At 35.6% G+C, this 25,632-nt stretch overlaps 1 protein-coding gene across 1 annotated transcript in view; it reads left to right on the top strand.

Moving 5' to 3' along the window:
• Nucleotides 1-24,136, top strand: part of VCPIP1 (valosin containing protein interacting protein 1) — a 29,298-nt gene extending 5,162 nt beyond the window's left edge. The window contains exons 2-3 of the mRNA XM_040261318.1: nucleotides 7,784-7,870; nucleotides 19,168-24,136. Of these exons, the coding sequence (XP_040117252.1) occupies nucleotides 7,784-7,870; nucleotides 19,168-20,039 (959 nt within the window). The 3' untranslated portion in view covers nucleotides 20,040-24,136. The remainder of the gene's footprint in view (nucleotides 1-7,783; nucleotides 7,871-19,167) is intronic.
• The last annotated feature ends 1,496 nt before the right edge of the window (nucleotides 24,137-25,632 follow it).

Raw genomic sequence — 25,632 nt, 5'->3', positions numbered from 1 at the left:
ACCGTGGCCTGGCTGAAAAATCTGTATCCCTTTACCGATTCCATAGTCATCAACTTCTAGTCTAATCACTCATTTAGCTTCCTGATATAAGTATTGATGTGGAGGTGACAGTGAGGTGAGGCTTATATTCATTTGGAGGCTGTGTTCTCCATGGAGATTAAAAATGCAGTGGCACCGGTGAGATTATGATCAGTAGTCTAAAATTCTGGCCATAATAATAATATATTACTATTTCATAATGAAAATTAGTAAAATATAATTCTTGTTTACAATTAGTCACTTTTTGAGTTTGACTTGAGGTTTCTGGACCTTAGTGTCTGAGTACTGGACTGTGGACTGCAAGGAACTGACTAAGATGATGTCTTCTTGTTAATGATCTCTTCTCTTTCCACCTCTGGCATTTATGTTGCTGCCCTTAAAAACCCACACATTTCATTAACTCTACCGTTTCTACTCCTGACAGAGAATTTAAGCATAATGCTTTGCTAATTTCATGGTAGTATTACTTGACTTTCTGCTTTAAAGTATGAAAACAGTGCCTGGCCCATATATTAGTCCCTCTGTAAGGATTAGTTTTCTACCTCTAATTCTCTCATAACTTTATTTGAATTATGTAGAAGATACTCTCTTTATTTGGCCATGCTGTGGGGCTTGTGGAATCTTAGTTCCCCAACCAGGGATTGAATTTATGCCCTCGGCAGTGGAAGCATGGAGTCCTAACCACATTACTGCCAGGGAATTCCTGGGAAGATTTTCTTAAAAGTGTTATGTTTGTAAAAAAATCTCAATATGGGGATAGCTAAGTAAGTATACACAACCTTATGTGAATGAGTGCTGGCAACTCGATGTTTAGATTGGAGAGGGCTGGAAAATGGGAAATGACAGGGTTTACTAAGAAAATTGTAAATTTCAAAGTGCAGAAATTGTGAATTACTGTGTGTTAGTTTAGCAAATAGCTCATCAAGCTTTCTGCTGTTCAAATAGCTGGCTCCTTCTCATTTAGGTTAAGGTTTGATACCACTTTCTTAAAAGAGGTTTCCTCCTGACCACCACCTTACCCAGGGGTAAGGTTTTGCTAAGCCACTCCAAGTAGGTTCCCTCTGTTATGGCACCCTGTTCATCTCCCTCATAGCACCTGTTACAAGTTTTCCTGATTTTATATGTTGGTTTACTTACTACCCTATCACCTAGTACTGGCCCTCACACTTACTAGGTGCTAAGTACATGCTTGTTGAATGAATGAATGCAGATTCTTTCAGCAAAATGTTTCTGCTATGAGCTAGAGACTGTGCTGTAGATACAAAGATAAATCACACATGATCCTTGCCTTCCTTAAATTTACCCGTAGGGTCTCAACTGAGGACTTCCCATACTTTTATAGCTTTCATTTATAATTTTTATATATAGAGAAAAAGGAAGCTGGAGACCTGTTGATGAAAGCTATGAAGATATAAGATATATATATGTGTATGTGTGTATAATGATTGTGTATCCTCATTAAATAGGCTGACTTCTTGATAGCCAGAGACATGGGGTTTCTCTATTGTTTTCTTAAGTAGGATATTTATGAAATAGAATTTATATCTATTATTTGTATAAAAACAGTAAGTGAGTGCATCAGTCTTTTGCTCAGTTCATGGAACTTGTCACTTTGAATCTAATGATGTTAGTTTAAAAAGGAATAACAGTGTTCTTACCTGTAATATTTCACAGATTTTAATCTTCTTTATCCAGACCACTTGGATGTTATTAAACAATTTTTACACTGTTCTCTTCATTGTTTATACAATATGTGAGTGACTCAAACGCTGGCTTTGCAAAATTATGTAATTAAATTTTCTTATAGGCCAGCTTTTTGTGGTAGATATGATAGTACATCATCCACTGTAAATACTAGGCTAATTTCCTTTTTTTTAGTATTATATTCCACAAAACTTTTCATTAATTTTCTTTTTCAAGAGATAAAGACAGATTTGTGAAAAAACAGTTGGTCAGTTTTATGGGAGTTTTATACATATGTTGTCAGAGTTGCTTTGATGGAATTAAGCTACTTGTTATATTTACTCCACTTTACTGCGAAGATTAGCATCCTTTCAGGAGTTGAAAAACTACTTTCTATCTTCCTGAAAGAATGGCATGAGTTTTTAATATACAAGTTTAAATTACACAGCTTTTTTTTTTTTACACAGTTTTTCATAATTTCATAGTACTTGTTGATGTTGTAGCTGCCTTGGGTATTTTCAGAATCGCATCTGGTATTCAGACACTTACTTTTAAGATGACTTGGAGTCTGAATATCATTATTGCTTCTTGAATTTTTTCTTCAAATATTGGGTGAAGGACACTTTCAAATCTAGATATTACTTAATGCATCTATTATTTTTAACATACTATCAGATAACTTTTCTAATTGATTTATCAACAGCATATTTCTAATGGGGGAACAGTTATAAAACTGAATAAAAGGACTGCATATAGATGTATCTTAAGGTAAATATGTATATTATAAATGGTGATTTTTATAATATACTTTGAAGATTAAGTTAAACATGATTCTGTTTCTTTTTTTCTTCATATTTTTTCAATTATAAGATAATATTACTTTTAAAAATTCAAAGAACTCATTTATGTAGGGAGTAGAATACAGTAGTTCTCTTAAACACTTGTACTCGCCAGAGACTCAGACTCTGTATGTTTGTGTACACATTTCCACACAATTAGGTTTGTGTGCATGTATGTGTGTGATAAATACATCTTTTAATGCCGATGATTACACTGAGAGATGCATAAGGGACTGAATACAAGGAGAGAAATAAGCATGCCTTTCTTAGAAATGGTTTCGACAGTTGGTAAGGTAGATGGTGGCTCAGGCGGTAAAGCATCTGCTTACAATGCGAGAGACCCGGGTTCGATCCCTGGGTCGGGAAGATCCTCTGGAGAAGGAAATGGTAACCCCCTCCAGTATTCTTGCCTGGAAAATCCCATGGATGGAGGAGCCTGATTGGCTATAGTCCATGGGGCTGCAAAGAGTGGGACAGGACTGAGCAACTTCACTTCCACTTTTCTTTCAAGGTGGATACAATTTTAGATGGCAGAATCTGCAGGAAGGGTAGAGAGATGGCAACAACTTTTTCAGCTAATGAACACCTTTAGAATTTTTTCTAGTAGAAACAGCCCCAAGTTCCTAGTTTAAATGTACATTTTGGTCAGTTTGTTTTATGGTAATAGGTATTTGAGTTCAGAATTAACTTAGATATTTGTGGAGTGGGGACTATAAATAGTATTTCAAAATTGATTTTTTTCCTTTTTTTAATAACTATTTCACATATATGTTAGATTTTAAAATCTTACTTGCTTTATAAATTGCCAAGTAGAAACTTCAAATTGCCTTTTTAAATATCTAAATTTAGAAAATTGGAATGATGACCTTTTAAACTCACTTTTAGCTTCATTATTTTGTTGTTAGTGATTAACTGATTTTTTTCTAAAATCTAGAAAAAAATAATTTTTTAAATGATTTTCTAAAATCTAGAAAAAATCATTTAAAAAATTATTTATTTTAACATACTTTAAAATTTTTATTTCTTTTTAAAGAGGAAGAAAATTAGACAACCAAAGGGAAAATCATCCATACTATCACTGCCATATATAATAACTACTGTCAGGTAGGATAATTAAAGATTATTAGGAAGGATTTGAGGAAGACAGAGGTTTTCTATGGTTCTGTTATAGACTTTTTTGTACAGTTATGCACAGTATGTTCAATGTAAGTATTTTACTATTGTACTATGAAGAAGCAGCTGAATTAAAATAAGTGGAGGCTATCAGAAGAATATGAATTAACATTTGGTAGATGCTTTACGAGACTAGTCCTCTTCTCTAAGAATTTGCTTTCCAGTGAAATGGCAGAAAGTAATTCTACCCACGCCCCCTCCCCCGCTTTTTTTTTTTTAGAGATTATTCTTTTAGCCGTTTTCAAATACAGTATTATTAACTATGGTCACCATGATATACGTTACATTACTGTGATTTGTTTATTTTTTAACTCCAAGTTTGTACCTAGAAGTCTTTACCTTTGTTTTTGCTATGATTTTATTAAATTCATGAAGAAGTACACAGATAGTACCATTAGTTAACATTTTATCCATATAGCATTATAGAACAGTTGTCATTATAGTGCTTAAGCTAAGTTTTTTCATGGACTCCTCTCAGGCATTATTAAAAGAAAAAGCCTCATTTATACTATTTATTCATTACATGAATTCTAAGTGCTCCTGTCTCTGCAGCATTGTGCCAGGCCTTGGAAGTAGAAAGTCGAATGGGCCACTGACCTTTTCCTGACTCTGAAAAGCTTCTGATATAGAAAGGGAAACAGAAAAGTTAGTTCAACCTGCCTTGTGACCAGGGCTGTGGTGTTCAGGAGCAACAAGGAAGGAACTTCCCTACCCACCACTGAAGAATCCTAGAGGAAGTGACACCCAAGTTGAGTTTTAAAGAATGCATAGCTATTATTGGCCTTTGGGGAAATGGAGCACTTTGGTGGTTTGCTTTGTATAAATCAAGATTTAATGAGAGATGTGAGGCGAGAGTGAGGACAGGGAATCTTAGGCTGACTTATATGCCATGACTAGACCTTTTGCCTTATCGTATGGGGCAACATTAAAGGTTTAATTCTTAAGGCTGTGTGGAGGAGGGACTTGGGGAGAAGACTAGAGTGAAAACCAAGGAAGAGGCAGTGGCAGCCCTTCAGGCAGGAGACAGGCCTAAACCAGGGTAGTTCTAGAAGGGATGCAGAACTGTCTGTGACTGATGGGAGACTTATGCTGTGTCACAGTTCCTGCTTTCTGATCTCTGATCCCTTTCCTTGGTTCTTTTACAACAAACATGACTTCAGTGGAAGTGTATATATTAACACCAAAGGAAACAATTTGCCTTTTTTTTTCTTCCAATCAGTCGTTGATGCTGTGGGTTTCTATAAGAAGAGAGTGTGTTGATGGTTATGCCAAATTTGTTCTAACATGATTTGACCTTTAGTAGCGGTTTAGTCCGGAGAAGGCAATGGCACCCCACTCCAGTACTCTTGCCTGGCAAATCCCATGGACCGAGGAGCCTGGTAGGCTGCAGTCCATGGGGTTGCTAGGAGTCGGACCCGACTGAGTGACTTCACTTTCACTTTTCACTTTCATGCATTGGAGAAGAAAATGGCAACCCACCCCAGTGTTCTTGCCTGGAGAATCCCAGGGACAGAGGAGCCTGATGGGCTTCCGTCTATGGGGTTGCACAGAGTCGGACACGACTGACGTGACTTAGCAGCAGCAACGGTTTAGTAATTGTGGAAAGAGTATAAGCTGTAGAATGTACCCAGGATTCAAATCCAGGCTTTGCCACTTAATGGCTATTTGATCTTTGGAGAATGATTTACACTCTCTGAGCTTGTCTCTTCTGTGAAATAGGGCTCAGTTGTGAGGAGAAAACGAAGCCATGTGAGGTACCTGCTCAGAGCTGAGTGGTGGTGGTTGTTTAGTCGCTAAGTCGTGTCCGACTCTTGTGCTCCCATGGACTGTAGCCCGCCAGGCTTCTGTCAGTGGAATTTTCCAGGCAAGAATACTGGAGCAGGTTGCCATTTCCTCCTCCAGGGGATCTTCCTGATGTAGGGATTGAACCAGCAGCTCCTGAGGCTCCTGCATTTCAGTGAGATTCTTTACCACTTGAGCCATCTGGGAGGAATTTAGATGGTATCTATCCTTTCCTTAAAGCAATAGCATATGCATACTTACTGGGGCCATATAGTCTGAAGGGGGTGAAACCTGGTTCTTGGGGGAGGGTAAAATAAATCTTACTCTATTTAATGAAACAAGTGTAGGATATACACATAATACATAACCAGATAAACAGTGTGTCTATAGTATTCAAATGTCATTAGGAAGGCAGATTAGGAAAATAATGTCTAAAAAGAATCCTTAGGGAGATGATGAAAACACAGGGTTGATAAGCACTTCAGTAGAATTCTTTCTTTTTAGAGTTCTGCCTGCTTAAGTAAGGAATCATTGGGTTTATAAAGTAGTACTAAGACACATCATTTTTCTTACTAGTATTTGGGTGGTCAGTTCTGAGCAGTTTATTATTTTGGCACCTGTTTAGATTCCGACCCTGGGTCGGGAAGATCCCCTGGAGAAGGAAATGGCAACCCACTCCAGTACTCTTGCCTGAAAAATTCCTTGGACAGAAGAGCCTTATAGGCTACAGTCCATGGGGTTGCAAAGAGTCGGACACGACTGAGCAACTTCACTTCATTTCTAGATTCGGACCAAATAATTAAGTGCTACCATGTAATTTTTGATATGCTTTGATATTCTAGAATATTTAACGATACACTAGAGTATTTTATAAAATACTAAGTACCTTTAAGATCACATTGATAATAACTAAATGAAAGGTTACCACCAGAGAAATAATCCAAGTAAAGCTCAATGATAAATTCAGCAGTCAGAACTTCTGACAGAGTTGTTAATGTTCTATATTTGGCGGTTCTTATTAATATTCAAAATTTTAAATTAAACTTCTGTGTTCACACTTAAATATTGCCATATTCCGGTTGCACTGTATCATTAGTGAATGAAGTGTTTATGTGTAAGTAAATGTTCAAATTAACTGAAATGCTAAGTGCTGAGGCTTTTTATATATTTTAGGCTTTGTTGTATACTTTTAAACTTTATACTTTCACCAACTCCCATGCAGATTTTCATATTCCTTTTTATAAATGTGGGAAGGGGTTAGAGCTCTGAGAGATTGTAGGTACAGAATGCTTAACTCACATCATCATAACCTCCATTCAAAGCTCAGATCCAACAGTATCATCTTCTAGTAGAAATCAACTTTAAAAAGTCTTGAGTATAAAAGCAGTACTACATATACTTTATCAGATTAGAAAATAATGAAACCACACACACACACATAAAAACCATATTCCACAAACCAAAATAACTTTTATGTTCCTTCCATTCTTTGTTAACTTTGAGGATAGTGGTTATCATTCTTAACTTTTTATTTGAAACTTCTTATTGATAATAGGCACTTCAAAGGGTGTTCTTGAAAAATATATTTCTGTGAAATGGTAGTTTGCTTGTGGCTATTTTGTGGGCTTCTGATACTTATCTAAATCTCATCATTCCCCCCCACCCAAATTTCTGTTTTAAAAAGTCAACTTTGGAACAACAAAATACATTAATTACTTATCTTCAGTCTACCTATTTACTCCCTAGCCCTTTCCATCTGCTTTTATTAGTTTTAACATAAATATAGAATATATTTTTTATATTCTACTTTAAAAACATAAATAAATTTCTATAACCTTTTCTGTTGTTCTAGTCCATAGTTGCGTACTGGTTTACTTTAAACTGGATTGAGTCTTCATGTATATTTTGTTTAATATGCCCAGTATTGACTCATGCAGTTTTAAAGTCATTTTTGAATTAGTTTCTGTGTTTAAAAACTAGGAGAATTGACATTAGAAATTTGGATTTCTGGCTTCTCTTAAAATGCCATTTGTTCTTGACCCACTGGACCTGTATTCTTCTGTGACAGCACTTGGCAATGGCTGTCGCATTTAGAGGAGCCGTAGTCCCTCATTCCACATTGCTCCCTAGATGATATAGTATACTAGACTGCATTGCTCATTTAGAATATCTGCCTTACAATCTCTGTTTGAGGCTCATCCATATTAAAGCAAGCCTGGGTTGAACTCTCTGGTTTTCTGCTAATATTGTATCTTTTTATTTTACAGGAGAAGATGTATGGTCTTATGCAAAAGGTCTTCCTCACATGTTCCAGCAGGGTGGCGTATTCTACAATATTATGAAGAAAACCATGGGTATAGTTGCTTTCTGATTTTATTCTTGGATAATATCTCTACTCAAGCTATTATAAGGTTTTAAGAAAGTTCAGATAATATTCTTCTAAAATGATTTCCAATGTTAGGGTATATATTCTTCTTTATCAGTCTGCCTAGTTAGAATGAATTATTATCCTGATATGGTCAACTATGTTTTCTGCTATAATATTACTAAAAATCTCCTATCACTTTCTTTTTCATATTTTCTCATTTAAATTGTGGAATTAGAAGCCAGTTTATTTATAGTGCTAGTGTCCATCCCAGAATCAGATAATGTAGCATTTTTTTGTTGTTGTTGTGTTGGACTGTGATTACTATATACCTCAGTATTTTCTGGAGTCTAGGAAATAATCCACTTTACATTTAACTTCTTTTCACATTGTGTATGTATTGTTTATAAAGATACGTGCAAGTGTGTAACTGTTATCTTCAGAGTTTTAAGGTGTTAAGAGAGAGATTGCTAGTGTGTATGTTTAGACACCATATGTTTTTTCAAAGATTTAATGTGAATGCTTTTGGCTTCTGACTTTTATCAGTCTGGCTTTCTCACTTTTTTACCTACCTGACCTCTTTAGACCAAGTGCATAATCTCTATTTTATGTTTTTTCTTTCTCATGTACTTTTTTTTCCTTGTTAAAAAACAAAACCCAATTTGGCTATTGTAGAAATGTTCACACATATAAAAGTAGCAAGAATAATGTAATGAACCCCTGTTTATCTACCAGCCAGGTTCAGTAATTATCAGTACATTTTTATCCATCCCCTCTCAAATGGACTGTTTTAGAATAAATCTCAGACATAATTTCATCTGTAAGACTTCAGTATGTATTTCTAAAAGTAAGAACTATTTTTTTTAACCTTAATATCATTATCACATCTAAAAGATATGAACAATAGTTTTTAAAATATCACCAGGCAGTATTTAAATTTCCTTGATTTCTGATTGTTTCAAAAAAAGTGTTTTTTTTTCTTTTGATTTATTGAATCAGGGACCAGAAGATGGCCAGTTGGCTTGCTTCTTTCCTCCCTCCCTCCCTTCCTTTCTTTGACAAGATAATTGAAACATAATTTACATATAATAAAATTCATCCTTTTTAGGTACATGGGCATGTGAATTTTGACAAACATATGCAGTCATGTAATCACTACTACATGTAAAATATAGAATATTTCTACCATTCCAAAAAGTTGCCTTATGCCCTTCTAATTAATCCCTTAACTCTATCCCTAGGCCCTGACAGCCACTGATTTGATTTCTGTCCCTATTTGTTTTCCTTTTTCATATCACCATACAAATAGGGCCATATAGTTTAATCTTTTGTATCTGGCTTTTTGATTGAACATGGGGGTTGGCAGACTACTGCCTGTGGGCTATTTCAGACTCACTGCCTGTTGTATATAAAGTTTATTAAAACACAGCCACTCTTATGCTTACATAGGACTGCTTTCACAGTGCACTGGCAGAGTTGAATAGTTGTGACAAAGACTATATGGTCTACAAAACCTGGAATATTTATCATCTTGCCTCTTTACCAAAAATTTTTGTTAATTTCAGTTTTTAATGTAATGCTTGAGATTCATCTGTCTGGTTGAATGTATTAATAGGTTATTCATTTTTGTTTTTTATTGCTGAGTAGTATTCCATTGTGTGTATATATCACATTTTAAAAATCCTATGACCAATTGAAGGACATTTAGTTTGTTTTTAGTTTTGGGCTTCTGTGAAGAAAGCCACTGAAAACATTTGTGTACAGGTCTTTGTGTGAACAGATGTTTTCAGTTTTCTTTGGTAAATACTAAATACCTAGGAGTGGGATTGCTGAGTCATGTGGTAAGTATATGCTCATCTTTATAAGAAAGTTCCAGATCATTTTCCAAAGTGACTGGATCATTTTGTATTCTTCAGCACTTGGTAGTATCGGTGTTTATTTTTAAAACTATTCCGGTAGATTTATATTATTCTCTCATAATGGTTTTAAAATGCATTTCTCTAATAACTGATACTGAGCATCTTTTTGTGTACTTATTTGTACTGTGCTGTGTTTAGTCGATCGTCATGTCCGACTCTGCAACCCCATAGGGGTTATCCTCCAGGCAAGAATACTGGAGTAGGTTGCCATGCCGTCCTTCAGGGGATCTTCCGAACCCAGGTCTTCCACATTGCAGGTGGATTCTTTACTGTCTGAGCCACCAGGGAAGCCTGTGCTTATTTGCATCTTATTTTTTGGCCCATTTTAAAATTGGTTTAAATTTTTTTTTAATTGAGTTTTGAGAGTTCTTTAGATATTCTGGGCACACATCATTTATCAGATAAGTATTTTGGATATATTTTCTCCCAGTTTATAACCTGTCTTTTCGTTCTTTCAGCATTATCTTTTGAATATCAAAGGTTTATAATTTTGATAACCAATTTAACAGTCTTTTGTGATTCATACTTTTTGTGTCCTATCCAAAAATCTTTGCCTAATCCAAAGTCACAGAAATTTTCTTCTGTATTTTCTTATGGAAGTTTTATAGTTTTAATTTATATGTAGGTATATGACCCATTTTGAATTGATTTTTTAAATATGTTGTACGGTATGAGATGAGGTTCATTTTGTGTGTGTGTGTGCGTACATATCCAGTAGTTGCTCCAGCACCATTTGTTGGAAAAGGTATACTTTATACATTGAATTATTGGATACTTGTATTCAAAAATCAATCGACCATGAATTAGACACTTGAAAAATCAATTGACCATGAATTAGACACTTGAAAAAGATGAATTATATACAGCATATAATCAGTAAAGTTACTTTTAAAGCAATCAGTTGACCTTATTCATATGAGTCTATTTCTAGGATCTTTTTTCTATTTTGTTGATCTGTATGTCTCTCCTTCCACCAATACCACAGTCTTGATTACTGTATTTTGGGTTGAGAGTAAATATTCTTGCCTTGTTCCTGGTCTAAGGGGGAAAGCATTCAAACCTGTAGGTTTTTCAGAAATGCCCTTTATCAGTTCATTGATGATTTCATAGTATTGTGAATAAATGTTGAATATTATCAGATGCTCTTTCCCTACATCTATTGAAATAACATTTTAAGGCTTTTCTCTTTCGTTTGGTGATAGTGTGAATTACATTGATTTATTTTTAAATGTTGAACCAACATCACATTCTGGATTCCAACGGCTAGTATTTTGTTGAGTGTTTTTGTGAGCATATTCATGAGGCATACTGGTATGTGGTTTTCTTGTCAGTTCAGTTCAGTTGCTCAGTTGTGTCCAACTCTTTGCAACCCCATGGACTGCAGCATGCCAGGCTTCCCTGTCCATAACCAGCTCCTGGAGCTTGCTTAAACTCAAGTCCATTGAGTTGGTGATGCCATGTAACCATCTCGTTTTCTTGTTTTCTTGTATTGACTGTTTAATCAGGGTAATTTTGGCTTCAGAAAATAGAGCTTGGAAGTGTTATAGCTTTGATATTTTTTTCTTAAATGGTAGAATTCACCAGTGAAGCCATCTGTTCTTGGAGTTTTCTTTATAGGACAGTTTTTAACTGTGAATTTAATTTTTTTTAATAAAGTTCTCTTAAGGTTAATCCCTTTCTTGAATAAGCTTTGTTAGTTTTGCCTGTAAGAAATCTGTCCATTTCATCTAAGTTAGTAGTCTTATTGGCATGAAGTTGTTTATAATACTGTCTCATTGTCTTTTTAATGTCTGTAAGGTCTATAGCTCTGTCATTTCTGATATTGGCAGTTTCTGCCTTGTTTTGCTGACCAGTCCAGCTAATGATTTATCAGTTTATTGATCTTTTCAAAGAAACAACTTTGGTTTTATAGGTTTTCTCTGATTTCATTTTCATTGATTTCTGCTGTTACGTATACCTTTTCCTTCCTTATGCTTGCTTTGGATTTAATTTGTACTTCCAAGCTTATTTAGGTAGAAGCTTAGATTATTGATTCTAAAATTTGTTTTTCTACTATAAGCAGTTAAATCTATAGGTTTCTCTCTGAGCATCCCCCTGCCTCCCCCCCCTTTTTTTCTGGCATCCTTTTCTTTTTAACTTTTCATCTGTCACTTCTTTCTACCTTTTGAAATATAGTGATACCCGTTCATGTTTTTTTTTAAGTTATTATTTAATTGTAATTGATCATAAGGCCCCCAGTAATTGGGGTCCTTATGCAGTGTCTTTCACAGAACTGAAAATAACTTCCCTCAGTTGTTTTTTGTGTGTAGGAGGGTTGTGGGGGGTGGAATGAGGATGATTCTCTTGATTGTTTTCTAAATAGTTTTTTGTTTTCAGTTTGAAATTATTTTAAAAATGTTAGCTGTGATGTTAAGACAGTTTAATGGGGGAAAGAATAGTTTTATCAATAAATGGTGCTGAGACAGCTGAATATCCACATGTAAAGTAATGAAGTTTGACCTCTGCCTCACACCAAATACATAATTAACTCAAAATGTGTAAAAAACTTGAGTATAAGTGCTAAAACTAGAAAGCTCTTAGAAGAAGACAGAGGCATAAAACATCTTGCTTTTGGATTAGGCAAAATCTTAGATATGACACCAAAAGTACAAGCAACAAAAGAAAAAAGTAGATAAAAAGCAAAGTTTTGTGCTGCAAAGAACACCAACAGGAAAGTGAAATAACCCACAGAGTGAGAGAAGATTTTGAATATTGTCTATCAGGTAATAGATTTGTATACAAAATATAAAGAACTGAGCAGTAAAAAGACACACAACCTGATTAAAAATGGGCAAAGACTCTGAATAGACATTATTTAGAGAAAATATATTGGAGAAGGCAATGGTACCCCACTCCAGTACTCTTGCCTGGAAAATCCCATGGACAGAGGAGCCTGGTAGGCTGCAGTCCATGGGGTCTCTTAAGAGTCGGACACAACTGAGCAACTTCACTTTCACTTTTCACTTTCCTGCATTGGAGAAGGAAATGGTAACCCACTTCAGTAATCTTGCCTAGAGAATCCCAGGGATGGGGGAGCCTGGTGGGCTGCCATCTCTGGGGTCGCACAGAGTCAGACATGACTGAAGTGACTTAGCAGCAGCAGCAGCAGAGAAAATATATAAATGGCCAGTAAGCACATGAACTAATGCTCAACATCATGGACCATAGGGAATTGCAAATCAAAGCCACAATGAGCTAGTACTTTACACTCACTAGTAAGGCTGTGGTCAAAAAGATAGATAATAAGATCTATTGGCAAGGAAATTGTGGTGGAAATGTAAAATGGTATAGTTGCTTGGGGAGAAAGTCTGGCAGTTTCTTCAAAAGATTTAAGATGGAGTTACTGTACAACCCAGCAATTCACTTTCACGTGTGTACCAGAAAGAAATGAACACTGTCCACACAAAACTGGTACACAAATGTTTATAATAGCATTATTCACAATAGTCAGAAGTGGAAAACTTACAAATGTCTATTGGCTGATGATTAGATGAGTAAAATGTGGCATATACATATAATGAAATATTACTTGGCAGTAGAAAGAATGAAGTATTGGTACAGTCTACATGCTGCTACTGCTGCTGCTAAGTCGCTTCAGTCGTGTCTGACTCTGTGTGACCCCATAGACAGCAGCCCACCAGGCTCCCCCGTCCCTGGGATTCTCCAGGCAAGAACACTGGAGTGGGTTGCCATTTCCTTCTCCAGTGCAGGAAAGTGAAAAGTGAAAGTGAAGTCGCTTAGTCATGTCTGACTCTTCTTGACCCCATGGACTGCAGCCTACCAGGCTCCTCCATCCATGGGATTTTCCAGGCAAGAGTACTGGAGTGGGGTGCCGTTACCTTCTCCGACAGTCTACATGCATGAACCTTAAAAATATGCTACATGAAACAAGCCAGAAACAAAAGGCCGTATACTGTATTGTTTCACTTACACAAAAAGTCATATAAATGACAGAATAGGCCCACCTAGAGAATATGTCAGTGGTTGCCTGGAGCCAGGAATGGGATGGGGGAAGGAAATGGAAGGGACTGCTAATGCGTTCAGGGTTTCTTTCTGAAATATGAAAATATTCTAAAAGTGATTGTGGTGATGGTTACACAACTCTGAATATACTAAAAAAAAAAAAATTCAACTGTACACTTAAAAATGGGTGAATTTTGTTTGGGTTAGATGTCAGTAGAGTCATTATATATTTTTTTTCAAATGTTACCTGTGGTGTTTATTCTTATTAGGAGGTAGTTTAGAGCTCTGGAGTAAGAACATCTAACGTCAAATTTTGGCTCTACTGCTTAGTCCAGTGTGATTTCTAAGCCTCAGTGTCTTTGTTTGTATAGCAGATGTGATAATCTTGGGATTGTTACTAGGATAAACTGAGGTTGTGCACATAAAGCAGTTAGCCAACAGCCTGGTACCTAATAATTACTTAGCTAATCCCAGCTGTAACTTGCAGAATTATTTTTTGACCATCACATAGTGATTTGAAATGGGCCACCATCAGAAAATTATTTTACCTTTCAAATATAATTTCATCTGATATTTGTGGTAAAATGTTATCTATATTTTTAGGACAGATTCATTTGACAGATCATTTACCTCATCCCATGAGCAAAGACTCAAAAGTGTAACATGCCCTTCTCACCCCCGAAACATACTTACCCACTACCCTCCAAAAACTGAAAAAGAACATAATTTTCTTACTTTCACATCCACTCTTAACAGATAGATGGTTGTATCTATGTTTGAACAGACATATTGCCTAATATAACAAATCAGCTTTTAATATTCCTAGTGTTTATGTTTGGAAAGGTGTTTTTAAATTAATTTGCTTAAACTGTATAAGTTTCCTTGCAGATGTTTATACAGAGATAAATGCCGAGATGAATGGAAAATTTAGTCTTAATACTTTATAGGTATCTAACCTTACAATGTTTAGTGCTTTGTTTGGACTTTATAAAAATGGAATTATGCTGTGTACATTCTCTCTGTGACTTTCTCTTCTGCAGCTCTTTTTTCAGATTCATTCAAATTCATGGGCTCAACTAGTTTGTTCATTTTCATTGCTGCAAAGTATTCTATTATCATTTTAATATACTTCATCCATTGTTCTGATTCATTTTAGGTAGTCTCCAGTTTTTTGATGTAAGAAAGAATGTAGCTATAAATATAATTATGCATGTCTGTTGGTATATACGTCCAATAGAATTGTTGATATAAGATATAGAAATTTTAATGTACCTTGATTCTTAAAATTCAGAGGACTATGTAAGTTATGTAAAGCTTAAATGATTATGTTTAATCACAACACAGTATTTGCATTGGTTTTTGATATATATTTTAAAATTTTTTAACAGTGTAAGAAGTCTAGAAAGTATAGAAATGGGGAACATGACTTAAAATTGCTAAATATTCCTCTTATACATACAGTTTTTGGCATGATTGTGATTACAGTACTTTCCTGCTATATTACCATCATGCATATTTTACTGCCTATCTGAGGCATCATAGGTTACTTATTTATATCAGTATTAGTAGCTACATATTACTTTTGTTACATAGATAGACCGCAGTTCTCTTAACCCCTCTCTTCTTGTTGAAAGCTTAGATTGTTTCCATTATTTCATTGTTAAGTAATACTGTGATAAATGTGTTGGGGCTATGATTCTCTCTAGGAATAGCCAAGGGAAAGCTTTACAGTAGAAACCTGGAAGCAATTACAAAACCTTTTGATCTAAGAGAAATTAAAACTATTGACTGCCCGATGTATATTAGGCACTGTGGTAGGTGCTTTGCATGAGTTATATAATCCTCCAGTTATTAGTGAATTAAGTACTGTCAGAGGAAAACAATAGAATGGGAAAGACTAGAGATCTCTTCAAGAAAATTAGAGATACCAAGGGAACATTTCATGCAAAGATGGGCTCGATAAAGGACAGAAATGGTATGGACCTAACAGAAGCAGAAGATATTAAGAAGAGGTGGCAAGAATACACAGAAGAACTGTACAAAAAATATCTTCATGACCAAGATAATCACGATGGTGTGATCACTCACTTAGAGCCAGACATCCTGGAATGCGAAGTCAAGTGGGCCTTAGAAAGCATCACTATGAACAAAGCTAGTGGAGGTGATAGAATTCCAGTTGAGCTATTTCAAATCCTGGAAGATGATGCTGTGAAAGTGCTGCACTCAATATGCCAGCAAATTTGGAAAACTCAGCAGTGGCCACAGGACTGGAAAAGGTCAGTTTTCATTCCAATCCCAAAGAAAGGTAATGCCAAAGAATGCTCAACCTACCGCACAATTGCACTCATCTCACACGCTAGTAAAGTAATGCTCAAAATTCTCCAAGCCAGGCTTCAGCAGTACGTGAACCGTGAACTTCCAGATGTTCAAGCTGGATTTAGAAAAGGCAGAGGAACCAGAGATCAAATTGCCAACATCTGCTGGATCATGGAAAAAGCAAGAGAGTTCCAGAAAAATATCTATTTTTGCTTTATTGACTATGCCAAAGCCTTTGACTGTGTGGATCACAATAAACTGGAAAATTCTGAAAGAGATGGGGATACCAGACCACCTGACCTGCCTCTTGAGAAACCTATATGCAGGTCAGGAAGCAACAGTTAGAACTGGACATGGAACAACAGACTGGTTCCAAATAGGAAAAGGAGTACGTCAAGGCTGTATATTGTCACCCTGCTTATTTAACTTCTATGTTGAGTACATCATGAGAAACGCTGGGCCAGAAGAAGCCCAAGCTGGAATCAAGATTGCTGGGAGAAATATCAATAACCTCAGATATGCAGATGATACCACCTTTATGGCAGAAAGTGAAGAAGAACTAAAGAGCCTCTTGATGAAGGTGAAAGAGGAGAGTGAAAAAGTTGGCTTAAAGCTCAACATTCAGAAAACAAAGATCATGGCATCTGGTCCCATCACTTCATGGGAAATAGATGGGGAAACAGTGGAAGCAGTGTCAGACTTTATTTTGGGGGGCTCCAAAATCACTGCAGATGGTGACTGTAGCCATGAAATTAAAAGACACTTACTCCTTGGAAGGAAAGTTATGACCAACCTAGAGAGCATCTTGAAAAGCAGAGATGTTACTTTTCCAACAAAGGTCCATCTAGTCAAGGCTTGGTTTTTCCAGTGGTCATGTATGGATGTGAGAGTTGGACTATAAAGAAAGCTGAGCGCTGAAGAATTGATTCTTTTTAACTGTGGTGTTGGAGAAGACTCTTGAGAGTCCCTTGGACTGCAAGGAGATCCAACCAGTCCATCCTAAAGGAGATCAGTCACGGGTGTTCATTGGAAGGACTGATGTTGAAGCTGAAACTCCAGTACTTTGGCCACCTCATGTGAAGAGTTGACTAATTGGAAAAGACTCTGATGCTGGGAGGGATTGTGGGCAGGAGGAGAAGGGGACGACAGAGGATGAAATGGCTGGATGGCATCACGGACTCGATGGACGTGAGTCTGAGTGAACTCCAGGAGATGGTGATGGATAGGGAAGCCTGGCGTGTTGCGATTCATGGGGTCGCAGAGTCGGACACGACTGAGCTACTGAACTGAACTGAACTGAAGTACTACCATTGTTATACTTACCTGATTGTGTTATAATTATCTATTTATATCCATCTCCTAATAATTATGTTTTATTTTTTAATCTTCAGGGTCTACTTTAGTTCCCGGCACATAGTGAGACTCAGTAGCTCTTCTCTGTTGAAATAATTCTGTAAAACCTTTGCCTCAGGGAATCCCTGGCCTTACCATTCGAAAGTCTGTCTTCTTTACTACCTTTGTTTCCTAGGCCATGGTTTACAGATCTCTGAGGGAGGAGGTTGGTAGAAGGTAAAACTGATTTCAGGGTTGTACTCTGAAAGGTACGATTTAGACATCTCTGATTTTAAAGTTTGTCCATCTATTTTTGTCAGTTCTCTCTGCCAAAACTGTTGTTAAGAGGTAATGTTGTTGCTAAGAGGAAATTCTCGTTGGATCTTTAGCTTACCACCAAAATGAATGTTTATTTGAACTTACTCTCATTCTGTAGTTTTTTTCAGAAAGGAAGAAACTATTCTTAATACTTCTAAGACTACCTAATGCCCACAAAGCATTCCAGATATCACTCATCCTTCCCCTCTCTGAATTTTCGTAGTACTTGCTAACCGTCTCCTTCATTTTAAACTAGTTTGCTTTTGGCTTTATATTTTGCTATAAACATACCCATATATTATTATAAATTCTCTATTTTTTAAAACATAGAAAAATCTATGGTTTCATAAAATTTGAAAACCCTGATTTTTGCATATTTGGAGTATACTTACAATGTACAAACTTAACAGGTAAAAAGATATTGGATAGCTTAAAACACACATGCAGCTTTTTTATGCCCAGGCTGGGAAAAGTGTAAACATTTGAAATACCACGTAGTGAGACCAAACTCTTCAGCTGGAAAATGAAGGGAAGCCTGCTTTAAAGTCCTTACCCTCTACCGCTGCATCAGCTGACTATGAGAAAGCATATCACACTGGGCCATTTGAGGTGCTTCAACAGCTCACTCTTACTTTGGTGGTTCTCATCTGCCAGAGAAGAATAAGAGTTGTAACATGAAATACAGCTATTTCAAAGGAGTTGAAGAAGATATTATTAATTTATTGTGACCAGATGTCAATTCTTGCAGTTATACTTAAGTCTTTGCAATTATACTTAAGCCTTAATGTTAACTTTCCTAAATGTGCCCCCACATCGACTACTTTAATTATGGAATATCTTACTTTGAAAGTTTATACTTTTTATGTTTGTGAAAAATACATATATACACACAGAGGAAACTTTTTATTCTGGTATTCCGTAATTTAATAGAATTACTATGATTTTTAATTCAGTATTATGCAACATGTGTATACAACACTTTGCCCTTATAGGAATTTTTAAAGTTTATAATTTGAATTTTATTAAATGAAAGTCCATTTTCTTATTGCTTTACTCTAAGCAAATGCTTTACTAACACTAGTGCTAGTGTTTTTTTTATTAAACTCAGCTGTTTGTTTCAAGACTAACTTTGCTAACTTTGTAATAGGTTAATGATATATATATTTCAGACCCTCTGGGGAACTACTTTAAGGTTTATGGTGGTATTTCTGTTTTTTTTTTTTTTTTGTAATGTATTAAATTCTGTTAATAAGTATAATAAATTATTTGCTAATTAATTTTGTTTTGAAAGCTATTAGCTGTAAATTATTATTGGAGGTTTACTCTTTCAATTATAATTGTCTTTACTCCACCTTTAAAGTAAGATTTTAATGTGTTAAATTCTTTTTCCTTTCTTAAGGTATGGCTGATGGCAAGCATTGTACTTTCCCACATCTGCCTGGCAAAACCTTTGTCTATAATGCTTCTGAAGATAGACTGGAGTTGTGTGTGGATGCTGCAGGACATTTTCCCATCGGTCCTGATGTTGAAGATTTAGTTAAAGAGGCTGTAAGTCAGGTTCGAGCAGAGGCTACTACAAGAAGTAGGGAATCAAGCCCCTCACATGGGTTATTAAAACTAGGTAGTGGTGGAGTAGTGAAAAAGAAATCCGAGCAACTTCACAATGTAACGGCCTTTCAGGGGAAAGGGCATTCTCTAGGAACTGCATCCAGTACCCCACACATTGACCCAAGAGCCAGGGAGACTCCAGTTGTAAGGAAGCATACGACAGGGACAGACTTTAGTAGTAGTTCCATTAAAACAGAGCCTTCTGTATTCACAGCTGCTCCTAGTAACAGTGAGCTTATTCGAATAGCTCCTGGAGTAGTTACAATGAGAGACAGCAGGCAGCTTGATCCTGATATGGTTGAGGCCCAGCGGAAAAAATTGCAGGAAATGGTGTCTTCTATTCAGGCGTCGATGGACAAGCACTTGCGGGATCAGAGTACAGAGCAGTCACCATCTGATCCTCCTCAAAGGAAAGTGGAAGCTGTGAGTTCTTCTGTGAAGTCTGGTAGTCTTCAGACTGGCTTACCTGAATCTTTTCCTCCAACTGGTGACACTGAAAATCTGAATATAGAAACAGCCGATGGCTGTGTGGCAGAGGCACTGGAAGCAGCATTCGCTGAAAGGTCAGAAGCACAAAAGGGAAGTTCCGTGGAGGAGCCCGAAGAGATGGATAGTCAAGATGCTGAGATGACAAACACAACTGAGCCAATGGATCACTCTTGATTTAATTAGAGGCTAATAAAGGCAGAATGTTTATTGTGAATATGTAATATTTGTTGGCTGGGCCACATAACTTGATTAGTCATTAAAAAATCTTGTACGTATATAATTCAAAGATTATATCTTGTTATTCAGTGCATGATAGCAAGTGTGTGATTGGCAATAGCTTTTAATATACTGCTGCCCAGGCTGGCTCTGAATTCCTGTAAAATAGTTATTAGATCTGCTAAAATGAGTTACTTCCATATATGTGGTTCATTGGAAGTTCTTTGTAATTTTAATTCCATGAAAGTCTTAATGTTGCAAACATGAAGATTCTCTTGCTATATCTGTTTGATTTCTGAAAAGGCTATAGAACTGGGGGAAGATAAGATTTTGCTAATGTTGATGTCATCAGGATAACCATTCCACATACTTATTAGCGTGTCAAAAGATTTATGTAAATTTGAAGGTTATCTGAACTAAATTGTATCTTGAAATTCATAAAGGATATGTTAGACACTGGGATCCTGACGTTTCTGTGAACGTAAACACATTCATAGAGATATGTATTCTTCGTGAAAATATCTTGAGAATGTAGTGTAATGATATATAACATTTTGCTGATCTGAGCAAGCTTGGGGGAAAGTATCTATTCTAGAATGATAAAGTCAGTGTGATTCAGTAATGTTGCTGTCTGAGCCAACACAGCCAATTGTGTGCTCTGGTGTTGATAATATGTTACCATTATTTGAATCCTGGCCTGGTCAAGTACCACCAAATTTTTGTTCTTTAATCTTGCAGAAAAGTTGATTGCAAAGTGTGGTAGAAAAATAATTTAAAAAATAATGGTAGCAGTAGTTAATCTCTAATTTTCAGAGTTTGTCAGATTCACAGAGAATTTATAAATAAGAATTTATCTTTATGAATGGGTTACATTGTTCTACAATTTTGATCAATGGTATTTAAGCTTGTATATGCTAAATGTCTTTGAGCCCCTCTGAACCAAAAATGTTTCCTTTTTTTTTTTTCTTAGAATCCATTAGATTTTCTTCATTTGTTAGCTTCACTTGGATTTGGATGCAAACTTGACTGCATCATACCCTAATCAACTGGGCATTTGCTTAAATAGTGTATTCATCAAACCTTTAGTGCCTGTTTCCTCAAGAAGCAGCTTTCATGTTTACTCCTTAAAGAATGTTTATCCTGAGATTGGCATCGCACTATTTTATCCTATTCTGCAAATCTGTATTCTGAAATGTACACGTTAATACATCTTTTTCCTCTGTTCACTGAAATTAAGTTGAATTTGAATGGATGAAAGACAAAATGTATGTTAATACAATCTCTTATCTAGAGCATTCAAAGCCTGGCTCTCTCTGTTTGCTCGTGTGATAGATGCAGGACCGTTTGCATTTTAAGAAAATGTACATCAGAAAGTGTATTATCGGGTGTTTAAAAATCTCAGCCAATTGACTCATAAGGAATATAGACAGTACTTGTGTTTCCAAATAAGGGAGGTTTTGGTTTCTTTCTATGAAAATGTCTCTGCCTGAATCCACTTATTAAACGAACTAGTCCGTTTTGAATAGGGAAAGAATGGAAACTATAGACATTTTGCAGGTGATATCTGAGCAAGATACACATTTGGGTTTTATCACATTATCACCTGTTTAAAATCAAATTTTATCTCCATTCTTCTAAATTTACTTTCAAATACCTTTCTCTGTGTCTATAAATAGAAGGAAATTTTAGAACTTTTATATTGTATATTAGTTTTACATAAAGAACTGTGGCTCCCAAATACTATTTCCCATTTAGTTAATGCAGATGATTTCTCTATATTAAATTTAAAAATTACAGATATCACTAACCACTATAATTATTTTTGGCTTTTTCAGCCACTGAACACCCCCCTCCTTTTTTTTTTTTTAGTTTAAATACAGGAAAACTTTCACAAACAAATGCATTGCTTCCAGATAAATGATATAATCACCTTTTCTTTAACAAATATTTTCTTCACCTGTGGCTCAGTATATTTGATAACTGACAAATACATTTCATAGCATAAAGTAAAAACATCAGCTACACATTTTATCTCCCTATTAAATTTCCCTTTATCAAGTTAGAATGCACCTGTGGACAGTAGAAGGCAGGCTCAGTCTCTGACAACAGTGTTAATTTCTCTTGCTACGGCAGTGCTGTTTAGAAGCTGGTTTAGGTGTGAATATTTTAATAATAGTTTGGGTTCTCCCTTGATAGAGAATAAAAGGCTTGATGCTGAGAATGGTCAGTTTCTTGACATTATTTTAAATCAACTGAAATATGGTTGCAGGAATTAATGGATTTGAGAAGTGGGCCAGGAACCATCTTCACAAAAAAGTATTAGAATTTCTTTAATTTCTAGACTCATTATTTGTCCTTCCATATGGTTACCATCATCAAATACATAAATTACAGAAATGATTTTTAGAACTACCTTTTGTGATTGCCACAACTTTTAGTCTAAACTGGGGATCATAAATTAGTTAAAATATTTTATTAGCTCTCCATGAAACATAATAACTAATTCAATCCTATAGTTAAATTACATTTGCAGTGTTTAACTGAAAGTTGAAGAGTAGTTAGTCATACCAAGATTGAATTGATGACCCGCAGTCCAGGTAGAGTTGAAGATGATGTGTCTCTAGAATACTGGTGTGAGAAACTGGTTGAAATCGAAGAAAACAAGACACTGTCAAATATGAGCTAGAATATAATGAATACCCAGGGAAGGGTTACTCAGGAACTAAAGAGCAAGTCTAAGGCCCATTTCCCCTCCTTTCACTGTATTTCAGGTATTTTATTGGAAAAGTTAAGCTAAAGACCTGAGACATTTAGCAAGTGCTATTGACTGTGAAATTTGCTTTAAATCTTCTGATGAGTTTTAGTTTGGTTTTTTGCAATCAAGTCTACTGCTTGCAATTAAGATGTCAATCTGAAATGCATCTATGGTTCCTAGCCACACAGGTTCTCATTGCCATTATTTTTAAGAATCTAACTTTATTGGAAATTAGCAAACTTTTGCATATGATCTCTTACCTCAGGGAAGATCACTTGCTAGCAACTCACTACTAATGACAGGTTTTTGAGAATTGTACTGACATCACTTGTTAGCTACTAAATGCAGAATTTATAACAGTATTATTTTATGTAGTTAACTACTAACTGGCTGCTAGTGAACATTTCTCTAAAAAATTTAGACCTCACTAATAACTAACCTTTCGGTATGAAATAAACTTGTAATTTCTGTCTTTAATTAAGCTTTGGTCAATACAGTGACAATATAAAACATTTATTTCAGAATATCAGTACCATTTTGTTTTTATTTTTCAACAAGAATTTTAATTGGTCCATACATAAAATACCGCAGAGCAGAATTTTAAGATTCATGGTTCTCAGAACAAAGTTTCCATATTAAGATTTTCATAAAAGCTTTTGCAGAACTGAATTAAACTCCATTCATCATTTAATATGACTTTAAATCACCTTTTATAAGAGTAACAGATACATACTCTAGGCTGGGGTATAGATATATCCTACATGTCAAGGTTATCATGTAATTTAACAAAATTGCATAACCTCAGGCTCTTCACATTATAATTTTTCAAACCAGAAGTATTCACTTGAAAACACCACAGTAGAATGTTTACTTAACAAAAGGGGAGCTAGATTACCAATGTAAGATTTATAGTTAATTGTAAGTTCTGCCATTCTTAATAATTCTTTGAGATGCTAAGTGTTTCAATTCATATTAAATGATACTTAACATTTGTTCCAAAATAGCAGAAATTGTAAAAATTGTGAATTATTGGAGAAAATGCCATTACTTGTATATCTGACATTTAATTTTTTTAAATTATGGAATCTACATGCTTTTGTAGTATAATATTAATACGATGATTATTCTCTTGTAAAAGAAAAGGAAAACTAGTAAAAAGTTTTAGTTGATGTTATGTGCTTGTGAGTATCAATTACTTAGTATTTGAAATTTTAAGGTATTGCATACTTCTCTTTAGAATGCACAAGTCCCTTCCTGAGCTTTTATGCCTGTGGTAGAGCAATAAAAGCCTGAAAAGGTTGTCAGGATTTTTAGGTTCATTTGACTTTGAGAATTAGTGCCAAGAGCTGGAGGATCTGCTTTTTGGAGGGAAATGTTATTTAGAATATGTAAAAATAAGTGTAATAGTGTAAATATTTAGAAAAAATTAAGTAGCAAGTGCTTTAACTGCTGAATAAAATAGTATAGATGTTCTACCATCCCTAAGGCACTGGCTGTTATCCATTATTTTCTGATTTTGTGATTGCTATATATATTATACTTGAGTAATAATTGGTAATAGTGTATCATATCTATATAGAGTTCTACAACACACCTCACTGTACAGTATTTGAAAATTTTATATCAGTAATAAAACTATAATACATACTGATTTCCCCCTCAACTTCTCCGTATTAACTTCTTAAAATAATTTTTTATTCTTTAGTTTCCTGGAATCATACCTAATTATTAAAATGCATGAAAATATAGTTCAGTTTTATAAAGGAATTCTTAGTAAAGTTTTTTTTTTAAAAAAACTTCCTTCAGTGGAATATCATATAGGGACAGTGATTTCTCCCCTTAAGGCAGATTTCAGTGCAAATGAAATGGATCCAATTAGAAAAGAGCAAGCAAAGTTTCCTTAGACATACTACATAATTGGGTCATGTGATGCTTAGTTTCCTTAGACATATAATTGGGTCATGTGATGCTTACTGAATCACGATTAATAAATCATGATTTAATAAATCACATTTGTTAAAGACGTTCTAATAAAGAACTTGTTTTTGTGTTGTATAGCTTAACAATCAACACAGCTGATATTTTAAATTTTAAGGTATATGCTTAATGTCCATTTTGTTAGACTGTTTAACTTAGTAGTCAGTGAATAGCCTTATAGATCTGAGCCCTGGCAACTCTTTACTATGTGACCCTTGTGCTTCAGTTTCATCTCTGGGAGGATAATAATAACATCTGCTCCTGGCGTTTTTGTGAGGAGAAAAACCAGTGAACACATATCAGGTAATTAGAACAGTGTTTGACATAGTAAGGGCTTCCCTGGTGGCTCAGCTGGTAAAGAGTCTGCCTGCAATGTGGGAGACCTGGTTTGGTCCCTGGGTTGGGAAGATCCCCTGGAGAAGGAAACAGCTACCCACTTCAGTATTCTGGCCTAGAGAATTCCAAGGACTGTATAGTCCATGGGGTTGCAGAGTTGGGCACGACTGAGTGATTTTCACTGACATATAGTAAACTGTAAAATGTTTGCTATTACTGTTACTTACTCATCAATGTAACGAGCTCAGTTGCCATTTAAATGGGATAAATCATACCTAGGGCTTCCCTGGTGGCTCAGAGAGTAAAGAGTCTGCCTGCAATTCGGGAGACCCGAGTTTGATCTCGGGGGTGGGAAGATCTGGAGAAGGAAATGGCAACCCACCCCAGTACTCTTGCCTGGAAAATGCCATGGACAGCAGAGCCTGGTAGGCTACAGTCCATAGGGTCACAAAAAAGTCAGACACGACTGAGTGAATTCACTTT

The sequence above is a fragment of the Oryx dammah genome, unplaced genomic scaffold, assembly GCF_014754425.2.
Source record: "Oryx dammah isolate SB20612 unplaced genomic scaffold, SCBI_Odam_1.1 HiC_scaffold_19, whole genome shotgun sequence".
NCBI classification, from domain to species: Eukaryota; Metazoa; Chordata; class Mammalia; order Artiodactyla; family Bovidae; genus Oryx; species Oryx dammah.
The sequence above is the reverse complement of the archived record's forward strand: the minus strand, read 5'-3'. Positions and strand labels throughout refer to the sequence as shown.